This window comes from Coenobita brevimanus, chromosome 59, assembly GCF_032717465.1.
Source record: "Coenobita brevimanus isolate Jiangsu-jjx chromosome 59, ASM3271746v2, whole genome shotgun sequence".
Classification (NCBI taxonomy): Eukaryota; Metazoa; Arthropoda; class Malacostraca; order Decapoda; family Coenobitidae; genus Coenobita; species Coenobita brevimanus.
This window is the reverse complement of record NC_137012.1, coordinates 30,661,074-30,674,344: the sequence shown is the minus strand read 5'-3', so window position 1 is coordinate 30,674,344 and position 13,271 is coordinate 30,661,074. Positions and strand designations below refer to the sequence as shown.

Sequence of the window (13,271 nt, the reverse complement as noted above, 5' to 3'; positions counted from 1 at the left end):
TTGTTTGCACTGGTGTTTCAGTGTGTAGTTCAGCCTTGTCATATAATCAGCTGTTATGCAATTGTCTGCATTTATGATCATAATATTTTAGCACCCTTTTCTGATATATGATCACCATTTTTGCTTATGCAGTTGCTACAGTCCCCTACAAAGCACCATTTATTGATTGATGATCACCAAATTCGCTTATACAATTGCTATGTCTCTGCATTTGATTTACAATCAGTCATTATTCAATTGATTTCCCATAAATGCAACCCGATGGAATAGAAAAGTTGACATGTATATGAGTTTAATTTCCTCATTAAGTTGGCAGTGTTTGTTTCCCTGTTGTCCAGCAATGACATCAACCCAAGCAGCAAGAGCCAGGGTGATGTAGCTGAGGAGGTTGGTGCAGTGATACGAGCCTTGAGATGTGGACAGTATCGATCCATTGCTATGTGGGACCTTAAGGTAAAGTTAACATCAGATTTTTTTTCTTTCCAACAGTTTTCAGCAACTGTTGTGAAGTAATTAGTTGGTTTGCATTTGGTATAGCTTCCAGTCCATAGAAAACATCTGCTTTACCAAGGCCAATCTCAGTATGGGGATTACATAAGGAAATGTTTGGTATCATGTAATTAGTGTTTTAATGATTGTTTCTAAATGTAGTTGTATTTCAGTCTGCAATTGGGCGATACCACAAACCATTTCAAGGCTACGACCAACATGATTCACATGAGTTCCTCGTCAAGCTGTTGGACTGGATCAATGATGACTTAAATAAGGTATCAATTACAGTGCTTCATTTCGGTTTGTGTGTGTGTGTGTGTGTGTGTGTGTGTGTGTGTGTGTGTGTGTGTGTGTGTGTGTGTGTGTGTGTGTGTGTGTGTCTTACTTTGCTAATACTATTGTATTATCTGTAACTTACTCTTTCATTCTGTTTCCTCCTCACTGTCTCAGTCACTCACTCACATGCTGTCACTCTCACTATTCTTTCACTCTTGCCATTCCCACTCTTATCACCTCTCCCTCAACCTCTCCTTCATTTAGTTCTCTCAAACTATAACTCAAACTCAGTATCACTATTTTATGTAACTCTCTCTCTCTCTCGTATCATACTTCTGACTCTCACTTTCATGTGTCATTCATTCTTACTTTTGTCACTTACTATCGCCGTCAGTCTTATCACTCAAAGTAATAGTCTGAGTTCAGAAAATACTTTAACATCTCTTTCTTAGTGATTTATTCTGCATATTGCCACTTAAAAGTGATTTATTTTGCATATTGCCTCTTACATTCCTTTATGCCATGTACTATATATTATTGTAATTTGGTACCAAAGAGGGATGCTTTCATGTGGTGGCACTGATATAACCAGGCATTTGTTATACAAATGTCCCTTACCCTACACTCCACAGGGTTCACAACAACTATTACTCTTAGTTTTTGCGCACACTCATACTCTCAGGTTTCACTCTCTCTGTCTTTGTGTATTCTCATTCACTCTGTTTTATCACACTCAAAAAAAAAAATACAGATGGTTATATCTGTGGAGTCAGGAGTCCTGGGGCTTGAATGGTGAGTGAGTGGTGTTTGGCCCGTTTCACTGAGCATACTCTTGATAAGTTTGTGCTTTCTCTTTCCTTGCTTTCTAGAACCCAGCTCACCATCTGTAAGTGTGAAAAAGATGATGATGATGATGATGATGATGTTGATGATGATACCTTTCTTTTTCACCCTTCCCCTGCCAACAGAGACATGGTAAGCGTCCGCCAATGAAGGAACAGAATCACGAGAACATTCCGGATTATGTAGCAGCTGAGAAGGTGTTAGAGGAACTGAAGAGACGGGATTATTCCATTGTATCTATGTTGTTCCAGGTAATGTTTGTGTATTACCAAGTCATATTTATCTGTATTCTTTTCACCTTAACTGTAATCTGTTTATTTTCATTGCCAAGTTAGAGTGAACAGAGTATAGGAGAGGGCAACTTCACTGTATGTTCGACTGTTATGCAATTGTTTGCTTATACATTTTAGCACCCTTTTTTGATGTACAATTGCCATTTTTGCTTGTACAACTGCCGCAAGCTCTTTTAAAGCATCTTGCGATATACGATCTTCAGTTTCACTTACTTGATTGCTGTGACTCTACATTTTACATGTGATAGACTGTTACCCAGTTGGTTTTCCAGGAACTTAACCCAGTCATATAGTGAAGTTGACCTGTATATTGTGAGAGTATAATACAGTACAGTACATATTGTTTTTTACAGGGTCTGCATCGGTCTAGGATACAGTGTGATACTTGTGGCCACGTATCTCTCACATTCGAACCATTCTCAGTCATCTCGCTCTCCTTCCCGGACTCACGCAAGTGCACATTAAGAGTAAGTCAGAGTGTTCCTCTTAATCTGATTTATTTATTTATTTATTTTGTTTTTCCTTTTATTTATTTATTTTTTTTAAGTTGCTCATCTCCATTTAGTAATGATTCAAAAGTAAAGTCATCATCACAAGGCAATGACCAGTTTATTCATCTGTCTGTGTATCTGCCTATCTATTTATCTGTTGAGCTTTCTGTCCATCCATCTGTCAATTTATTTAACTGTCCATCTATCTTTTTCTGTTGTTTACCTATCTTTCCATCTGTATATCTCATCCATCTATCCATCCACCTGTGTATCTATTTTTCCAGATACATTCCAGATACATTCCTCAGCAGTCCCATCTCCAGTGCTTTCACTCTTGACTTTTCATTTTCATGCCACACCACACTCTCACATCCATTTTGTTAAATTTGGCACTAACATTCCTTCGTGTAAGCCTCGTTCAGCTGCAGCACTCAAGCCTCTGTTTCTTATCAAGGCCATCATTGTACCAGCTACTCTCCTTGCTTGTGTCACTCTATTTTCCACTTTTTGTGCACATTTTCCTCTCTTTTCCATCAATGTACCCACGTATTTGAACTCTCTCACCAGTTCCTGTCTCTCTCCATTCGCTGTAACATCACACTGGGAGTCACCTCTCAGTAGCCATCACTTTACTCTTTTCTACATTTACTCTCAAGGCACAATGCTCACAGACATCAGCAAGACTCTGCACTAGTCTACCAAATTCTTGTCCGGTATTTGCAAGTACAGTAATACCAAATATATACAATTTACAAATCGACAGATAATGCCAGATTCCTATATTACCTTCAATGCTGCTAGTATTCTTGTCTCCAAAAGTATTGAAATTCTCAGTGTTTCACTTAGCAATGACCTCAGCTGGACCTCTTGTGTCTGATCACTTGCTAAAACTGCCTCAAAAGAAACTTGGATTATTGTACAGAGTTCGTAGCTTCTTCACTAATGAGCAGCTGGCTATAGTTTATGGGTCATGTGTGCCCTCAGCTGGAATATTGCTCACCCTTGTGGAGTGGATGTGGGGAGGTTGCACTAATGCAACTGGGCAAAATTCAAAACAAAACTGTTAGAATGATTAATAACCTTGTTGTTACAAATAAACTACCTTCCCTGCAGGTAAGGAGGAATGTTACCTCCCTTGCATTATTATTTTGTAGATACAGTTTTGTACTTTCATGGCAAATACTCAGACGAAGTTGCATTCATTGTGCCATCTCCCATGCCTGTGCCACACAGGCATCTGGTAGCACTCGTGACTGGAATGTCTAACTGCCATATTGCAGAACTTCCATCCATCAGAAATTTTTTGTTCCCCAAACTGCGTCTTTTTGGAACTCACTTCCCCAGAGTTGTCTCCCCCTAAACTTCAACCTACAGCTGTTAAAGTCCAACTGTTACAGATTTTTTATGAATGGAGGACATGGTAATCTGGTGTATGGATTATTATTATTATTATTATTTTTTTTTTTTTTCACTTGTTTTTTCCTCCTCTTCTGTTATTAAAAAAAAAAAAAAAAAAAAGTAACAGGTCAGCTATGGAACTGTCTTCTCCATACTGTGTTATCCACACTCTGTAATCATCAGTATTTGTAAATGTGCTGTGTCAAGGCATCTTCAAATGAATGGATCTTAATTTTTGTAATAGGAAGGAACAAAGTTTGTTGGCTTTAACTTAGCCTTCTTTAATTTTGTATAAGAAAAAAAAAAAAAGTCAGTTTAAAGTGCCTTTATCTCTACCAGGATATGCTTCACCACTATTATAAGGATGCCAGTATTGAGTACAAGTGCTGTAAGTGCAAGACCGTTCGCAACTGTATACGCAAATTGGACGTCTGGAAGCTGCCGCCTCTCCTTATATTGCATCTCAACAGGTGTTTATATTATGTTTGTCTTTCCCACTGATTATGACCTCCATAGTCTTGAAAGAGTGTCCAGAAAGTGATGGGGGGGGCTTTTTAATGAGCTGTTAAATATAGAAAACAAAGCAGCTAGTAACTCGTGGAGAATTGTTTAAAGGAGAAGAAATGCAAGAAGGGAGGAAGGGATCATAAGGATGGGTGTATGTAAGACATTGAAGGAAGTCAAAATGAGGAAAGCACCAACAATTGATGGAGTGCGTGGTGAAGTGTTGAAATGTTTGGTTGGATATGGACTGTTCTGGCTTTAGAGGGAATGGAACTTGAAATTGGCTTTGTTATTATTATCTACCTGTCTGTCTATAGCTAGATGCCATAATCCCATAACTGGTGGCTGTTTGTCACTGAGTTAGGTGTTTTACAGGGAGGGGTGCTAACCCTCCACCATCCCACTTGTTGACACATAGGGAACACTTGTGGGTAGGTTGTATGGTTACCACCAAGCATTGTAAATGGTTTCCTGGCTTATGGGAAACCTTTAGGCTTGTCACTCAATGTAAGGCCACCCAAAGAGGAAAGAAGAGTAATAGAATGTGGCTGGAAAGATGGGAGAAATTGAAAGAGAGGGGGTCAGACACAGAAAAGAATAAAGTTAGAAGAGAGGAGATCAGACACAGAGAAAGAATAAAGTTGAAGGAAGAAGTAGGCAGCACTACATCAGGTGAGAGGAAGATGGTCGCCACGACCTTCGACAATTGTTATTATTATTAAAGTGGTTGGTGGGGGTACTCACCATCCACGTACTCGATGTAGTGCTGCTCACCGGTTCCTGCCCCTTCCTCTCTTCCTTCTTTCTGTCCTCCCTCTTCTGTCTTTCCTTCCTTCATTCTTTCCTTTTCCTTCTGCCAACATGTGACTCGACACTGAATAACAAGCCAAATGGTTTCCTGCACACCAGGAAACCATTTACTATGTTAGGTGGTAACCATATAACCAAATTATGGTGCCTGGTGGTTTAGTGGGCAATTAAGGTGCTCCAATTGGATTGAGTTAGTGCAGGTTTATATCCAAGGGCTGGTTGGGATTTACTGCTCAGGTAATGCCACTCAGGGACAAATGAGGCTGGTCACTCTCGTCTTAAATGTCAGGACCAACTGCCTAGCCCTGGGCTCCTATGCTCCTCATGGAGCAATGTAGGATTGGATGGTGGATGATGATAAGTGATTGATGATGATAATGATTATAATTATTATTATTCAGAGTTCTTCAGAAGAAGGAAGCTTTCCAGAATCTAAGCTTTGAGTTCTCTGTTTTTTTGCATTAAAAAAAGATGTTTGATAATAAAAACATTTGTTACATTTTTTAGTTTATCTCAGATAAAGTGGAAGAGTTTACACAGCAATTAGAGATGGACATAAGAAGAATAGATTTTTAAAAAATGCATCAGTTAACAGAATTAGATAAGTGAATGTGCAGTAGTTAAAGATTCTTAAAAAATGCATCAGTTAACAGAGTTAGATAAGTGTATGTGCAGTAGTGTTAAATTTTTGTAGTACTAATATATGATCCCCCAAAGGTTTGAACATGATGTGCTGATGAAGAAGAAGCAGAACTTTGTGGATTTCCCCCTTGAAAATCTGGACTTCACCAAGCATGTGTGTTTTCAGAATAGGTGAGTTTTATGTGTATTTCATTTTTTCTTTTTTCATTTCTCTTGGCTTGTAAATAAAAGTAGAAAGCATTCTGCAGTAGAGTACTGGACAGTAATGAAATGTAGTGTATTCTCTCAGGTACATCCATGAGACACTTATCTGACAGATGTGGCAGTGAAAAGTGGTACATAAATTAGTTTTATGTATTAGTAGTATGAAGCATACAAGAAAAGAATATGGGAAGGAAGGATACTCTTTTTCATTTGGGGAAGAATTAAAAATTGTTGTTGTTGAATAACCCTGGTCTGTCTGAATGAGCAAACCATCAGCCACAGGCAAGCAGCTGTACTTGCAAGGCCATCCCTTGTAGTGAATTGATGATGCTCGCACGTGGCAGCCAGTGCCTTGCCACGACAAGGCACGAGGATGAGTGTGGAGGTTTGGTTCTAAGATATGGAAGCCAGGACAGAGTGCTGTCAGGGGATTCGTGATGAACATTTCCTCATGGCTGCACTGCACCTTTGGCTCGTGTGATGCACTGAATAACCAGTGCGTGACATATGCAAACTCTCTTATTCACAGACACAGGCACAACAGCCTAAATAAAGTGCTGGTTAGTGAGAGAGAAGGTTACTCCCAATGTGGTGTTACAGTGAATGGAGAGAGACTGGAATTGGTGGGAAGGTTCAAATACCTGGGTACAGTGATAGAAAAGAGAGGAAAATGTGCAAAAGAAGTGGAAAGTAGAGTGACATACAGAAGGAAAGTAGCTGGTGCAATGAAGGCCTTGATAAAAAACAGAGTCTTGAATGTTGCAGCTGCGCGAGGCTTACATGAAGGAGTGTTAGTGCCAACTTTTACATATGGACGTGAGACTATGGTGTGCCACGAAATTGAAAAGTCAAGAGTAAGAGCAGTAAAGATGGGACTGCTGAGGAATGTATGTGGAGTACAGAGAGTGGATAGGATGCAGAATAATGTGATTTGTGAAAGATGCGGAGTGAGGAAGTCTGTGGACACCAGAATCAAAGAGAGTGTACTGAAATGGTTTGGTCATAAGGAGGGAATGGATGACAACAGAGTGATGAAAAAGGTATAGCTGAACGAATTTGAAGGAGGGAGGAGGCGAGGTAGGCCAAGAAGAAGGTGGAGGGATATGGTGGATGGGTGTGTGAGGATGAGACATATGGAAGTTGGTGAGGCTAAGGGACTGACAAGAGACCGAGCTGGCTGGATGAATTTTGTGCGGAGAAGCTCTTAAGCAGGGATTTGGCATCCTTTTTTAATGTGACGGCATTTGGATTGACTGTCGGATAGGTATGTGTGAAGCTACAGAATGTGGTGAAATCTTGTTTGCCGATCTTTTTTTTATGTGTCCGACTCTGGGCATAGGCTTTCACAGCGTGCTATCAAGGTCCAGTAGTCCTCCTACATACCATACACCTCTACATGTCACCACTTCGGCGCTAACACCCACCGTCCATATTGAATAAATGCTAGGGCTGTCTCATACAGGACTAGTGTATCGGTATTAGCGGGGGTACTTTTACGACATGTCGGCGGGTCTTTCTGGTAGATCAGTAAAGCCTGATTTAATGAAATTCAAATCCTTAAACTGTTCCCTGCCCCAGCCAGGATTTGAACCTGGGTCTGTTAGGACTGCAGGCCACCTCTCTACCAATTGAGCAAGGATTCCATAGGCTTGAATGACGAATGAATGGAAGTGTAGCCCATTGAATTGGGCAAATTTAGGCTGTCTGGACGTTGCTACTTGTCACCCTGCCCTGGGTTGGGAAAGGAGGTCCGGTTAATGAAGATGAAAACTACTTTCCCCCACAGCTTATTGGTGGATGATGAATATGAATGATTAGTAATTTTTTTTTTTTTTTTTTTTAAGGCCAGGCTGTCTCCTTTGTGTTAGGTAATTTGCATCTGTGGTAAGTTTGTGAACAGGAAGAAGTTGTACTGTGATATTATGTGTACTGCACTCTAACCTACATTATACCCCCCAGGTACACCAAATACGACATCCATGTACGATCACACTGCTGTGGTACAATGGATAGGAGCTATTGCATAATGTTCTGTATTGTGTACTGTACTGAAGTGTAGTATGTATTGTACTGTAGCATGTTTACTGTACTCTAATATACTTTAAACCCCCAGGTACACCAAATACGACCTCTATGCTGTGTCGAATCACTACGGTACAATGGACGGTGGGCACTACACCGCTTTCTGCAAATCCCAGGACAAGAAAGTGTGGTACAAGTTTGATGATCATGAGGTCTACGAACTGACGGCCGTACGGTCACATGCTGCATATATCCTCTTCTACCAGGCCTCTAATGTAAATATGGGGAGCTTTGGCTGAGAAAGAGTTGTAAAGAGGAGATCGGTCAGAATTATGAGGATTGTATTCCAAGTGGTTTTGGAGATTTCTTAATTCATCTTCATAAGCAATTTCTTCTGCATACTACATCTTAATAAAGTTTCCTTTTTTATAATCTCTTCCACCAGGCCTCTAATTTAAATATGGGGAGCTCTGATTGAGGTTATTTTTGAGGTAGTTGTATAAATATGAATGACTTTGTTTATCACTTAACACCTGTTCCACAGTCAGTCTTTACATTGTCTTTTTTTTGGGGGGAGGTATTCCAAGTGGTTTTGGAGATTTCTTAATTCATCTTCATAAGCAATTTCTTCTGCATACTACATCTCAATAAATTTTCCTTTTTTATAATCTCTTCCACCAGGCCTCTAATTTAATTATGGGGAGCTCTGATTGAGGTTGATTTTGATGTAGCTGTATAAATATGAATGACTTTGTTTATCACTTAACACCTGTTCCACAATCAGTCTTTACATTGTCTTTTTTTTGGGGGGAGGCCTTCCCCCCCCCCCAAGAAGTGTAGTGTAAATTAAAAGGGAATTGCCTAATAAAGTTCTGCAAATTCCTAGACAGTTTTGATGCACACAATGTATGTGCACTGATGGCATTTTAATTTTATGCTGCATATATCCTTCTCTGTCTGGCCTTAATTTTATTATTGCTAGTGGGACATTTTTTAACCTGAGAATATAAACATGAAGTGGTGGGTAATTTAGCTGAAAATTTAAATATCAGTGGTGAGGCCTTTGGCTGAGAATTTAAATACAGTATAAAATTTAAATACAGTATAAGTGTTGGGACTTCCAGCTGAGAGATGGCTGAGGTTGACTTATACAGTATGCACATTCTGACTGGATTTAGAGCTTTCATTATACTTATAATAATAATAATAAATAATAATAATAGTAATAACCCTTTCCTCTCCTTCCTCTTCTGTCTTTCTTTCCTTCATTTTTTCCTCTTCCTTCTGCCTATGGGTGATTGTACACTGGGTGATAAGCCACATAATTTCCTGTACACCAGGAAACCATTTACTACACTGGGTGGTTACCATATAACTAAATTATGGCATCTGATGGTTTACTGGGTAATTAAGGTGCTCCAATTGGGTTGCGCCTGTGCAGGTTTACATCCAAGGGATGGTTGGGGTTCATTGCTCACATAATGCCATTCAGGGATGAGTAAGGCTGGTCACTCTGATCTTAAATGTCAGGACCAACTTGCCTAGCCCCATTCTCCTATGCTCCTCATAGGGCAACACAGGAGTAGATGATGATGATGATGATGATGATCCATCCATCCATCATCCAATCCTATGTTGTCCCATGAGAAGTGTAGGAGCCTGGGGTTAGGCAAGTTGGTCTTGACAATTAAGATGAGAGTGACCAGCCTCACTCATCCCTGAGTGGCATTGTGTGAGCAATAAACCCCAACCACCCCATGGATACAAACCTTCACCGGGTCAATCCGATTGGAGCACTGTAATTACCCACTAAAATGATGATGATGATACTAATAATAATAATCTGGTCTTTTGTTATTGAGTTGGGGGGAGGGTAGTCAAATGGTGGGTGACAGAGCAACTTGGAGGCGTTTTGTCTGCAGCCACCCTTTGCGGGATTAGGGCGCCGGGCTATAGATAGATAGATAGATCTATAGTGCATATTACATGTCAGTATCCTTTTGTATGTTACTGATGGAAACTACTGATATTAAAGAAATACAAATAGCATACAACAGAATGTTAAGGTGTAATATGCAAGATACGCTGCTAAGGAAGAGGTGCTACAAAGCCTTCTGTGTCAGATAGAATGTCAACCTCAGATTAGAAAATTGCAGTCATCCAATAAAACAAAGTGTATAAAGATGGAATCTGGCTCTTAGTGTTTAATGGATAACAAAAAATTACCAAAAAATAATACATGATCGTGATTACAGTTGATATGTTTTCACTTGAGGGAATAGTAACTTTAACACCATGTTATGGTTGTATGAAATTCACTGAGCCTTAATTATCAGGTAGGAATGAATCTTCTTGGTTACTAATCATATCAGCCCTCCAGTCTAAGTACTATTTACATGGCTGTCAACTGAGCTGAAAGAGGATATGGATATCTGTCAGTTGGTGTAGCTCTGTGTTTGAAACTGAGTGCAGCTGGTGTACAGTCATTCATAATTTTGGCAAGTTCACAATTTTGGCCGGATAATTTAACAGTCTTTAAAAAATATAACAATCAAATGGTTAGGCATGTGAGTTAGGGTCAGGATTTCAGGTACAGTACTTGAATAATGATCAAATGAGTGTGTGGCCCATTCCAGTGGACACACTGTTGATTTGCTAGTTCTTCCTCTGTTGTGCTCTCTGTCTCATTGCTTTATGAACCCTACCTCACCCCATTCTGTGGGTGGGAAAAAGAGGTTGGGATGATGATGATGGTGATGATACAAATGGGACTTAAAGAGACAGCAACTATAATGTGCATAATAAAGTTTTGAGGAAAAAGTGTCACTAACATGATGGTGATGATGATGATGACTGGAGTTAGAGAATTAATAAAGACAGCACCGGAGGTAATGTGCAGAAAGTATTAAGATGATATTACAAAATCTCCAAAGCCACTGAAGATACAACTACTGTACTAGTATATATTGTGTGTTTTGAGGTGGATAGGATACAAAATAAGGTGATTCGTGAAAGATGCGGAGTGAGGAAGTTGGTGGACACCAGAATTGAAAAGAGTGTACTGAGATGGTATGGTCATGTGGAGAGAATGGATAACAATAGAGTGGTGAAGAAGGTATATCTGAGCGAATTGGAAGGAGGGATGAGGCAAGGTAGGCCAAGGAGAAGGTGGAGAGATATGGTGGATGAATGTGTGAGGAAGAGAGGGTTGGACATTGTTGAGGCTAGGGACCTGACAGGAGATCGAGCTGACTGGATGAATTTTGTGAGGAGAAGTGCATGATCAGGGATTTTTGGCACCCCTTTTTAATGTGGCAGCGTCTGGATTGACTCTGTCGGATACGATTATGTGAAGCTACAGAACGTGGTGAATGTTTTTGGCATATCTGATAGAGCCAGGACTCCGGGGGCTTTAATGATGAGTGAATGGAAGCGTGGCCCATTGGATTGGGCAATTTTGGGCTGTCTGGACATTGCTACTCCTCACCATGCCCTAGAGTGGGAAAGGAGGTCCAGATGATGATGATGATGCTGTATAGGTTTATGTAAAAAAAAAATTTCAATAAATAATATACCATAGGACAGAAAAATATTGTAAATATTAGTATTTATATACCAATGCTAATATGGCTGGACAGTCAGCCATCGTGTAAAGTTTGGTTTATGTGAATATGTTATATGTAAAGTTCAGGTTATCAAGGTTTGGTATAGCAAGGGTTAAATTTACAAGCAATGTTGTGCTTGTTCATTTAGTTTTACATATATACAAGCAGTGGTATTTGTGCTCATTTTGTTTTTCATATATACTGGTACCAGCAATGTTATATACAGTTGTTTTTCATGTATATGAGCATTGTTGTACATGCTTTTGTTTTGTTTTTCATATGGTAATCCCCCAGTTATCTGTCATAATTCAGTCAGGTCCCTGTCAGCTAATGGATTTTTTTTTTAAGCTGAACTATCTCCTAACCCCTTTGCTAATGGTATGACCTCTATCAAACCCTAAACAGGTCTCCCTGTCAGTACGCAGAACCTGTCTCGATATTGATTTGCTGACGACCAGTTTTAAATATTCATTATATATTTCTTACAGAACCACTCATATGCTATGTTAGTGCAATTTTAATGATTAAAAATGCATTTCCTTTGTACCTCTACATATTCCACTACTGGCCTGTCTTATCTGCATTGAATACTTGTTCTGTTACAGGCACTAAGAATATTATTATTTATTGAAAGTGAGAATGAGATGCTTAGAGCAGAGTTGAAAGAGGCTACTAGCCTCATAAGTTATGGAACACACAAAGGAGACAAGCTGGTGCCAAATGCATGCATTTTTTTAGGTATATATTATATTATTTTGCCACAGAAGAAGATACAGGCACTAAGAATATTCTGTTATTTATTAAAAGTGAGAGGGAAATGCAGAGATTGATATGAGAAGAGCTGAAAGCAGGCCACTAACTATGTAAGTTATGTAACAAAAAGTAGACAGGTTGGCACCTACTGCATGCATAGTTATGTGAATATTTTATTATTTTCCATAGAATCAGCTACAGGCATGCACACAACACATTAGCAAGTACCCGGTAATATATACTGTGGTATTGCAATGAAGGCCACAAATTCTGTGACAGATTTAAAGTGCAGCAACACTGATTGGCTTGCTCTCTGTGTGCAGCAGCCTTTGTTTTGGCGAGCATCATTGGTGGTGCTAGGGTGGTGCAAGGAGTTGCAGATGGTCTGAGAAATTCAGTTTCCATTCACATTTTTGGTTAATGCAATAAAAAATGGATACTGCTTTAATTCAGTCAGATTTTTTGCTTTGCTGGATAATGACACGTGGGTAATTCAGCATTGGATAAACGGGGGATTACTGTATACACAAGCAATGTTAGACACATTCATTTTGGTTTTCACATGTACAATCATTGTTATTCACAAGTGTTTTGTTGTTGTCACTTGAATGTTGACTGATTAATTCATGATGTGTTAAGTGTTTGATAGGTGTATGAGTGAAGGTGAATGTATATACAAGCATCTTATACACAATTTAAGCTTAGCGTAATTCATATATGGCCCCAAGACTTTGTACATTAAAAAAAAAATGATTAATTGTTATAATTCACTCACACTTATGTAAAGAGATGATACAGATTTTTATATATACAATGTCGAGACCAACTGCCTAGCCCCGGGCTCCTACACTCCTCTTGGGGCAATGTAGGATTGGATGATGGATGGATGGATATACAAAATACAGGAACAGGCACATCTATTTATAAGTACAGGAAGC

The 13,271-nt window shown here is 39.4% G+C and overlaps 1 protein-coding gene across 1 annotated transcript in view; it reads left to right on the top strand.

Moving 5' to 3' along the window:
• Positions 1 to 8,427, top strand: part of LOC145402895 (ubiquitin carboxyl-terminal hydrolase 8-like) — a 41,935-nt gene extending 33,508 nt beyond the window's left edge. Inside the window, exons 18-24 of the mRNA XM_080274803.1 lie at positions 339 to 453; positions 663 to 767; positions 1,737 to 1,862; positions 2,258 to 2,371; positions 4,133 to 4,263; positions 5,825 to 5,920; positions 8,067 to 8,427. Of these exons, the coding sequence (XP_080130929.1) occupies positions 339 to 453; positions 663 to 767; positions 1,737 to 1,862; positions 2,258 to 2,371; positions 4,133 to 4,263; positions 5,825 to 5,920; positions 8,067 to 8,274 (895 nt within the window). The 3' untranslated portion in view covers positions 8,275 to 8,427. The remainder of the gene's footprint in view (positions 1 to 338; positions 454 to 662; positions 768 to 1,736; positions 1,863 to 2,257; positions 2,372 to 4,132; positions 4,264 to 5,824; positions 5,921 to 8,066) is intronic.
• The last annotated feature ends 4,844 nt before the right edge of the window (positions 8,428 to 13,271 follow it).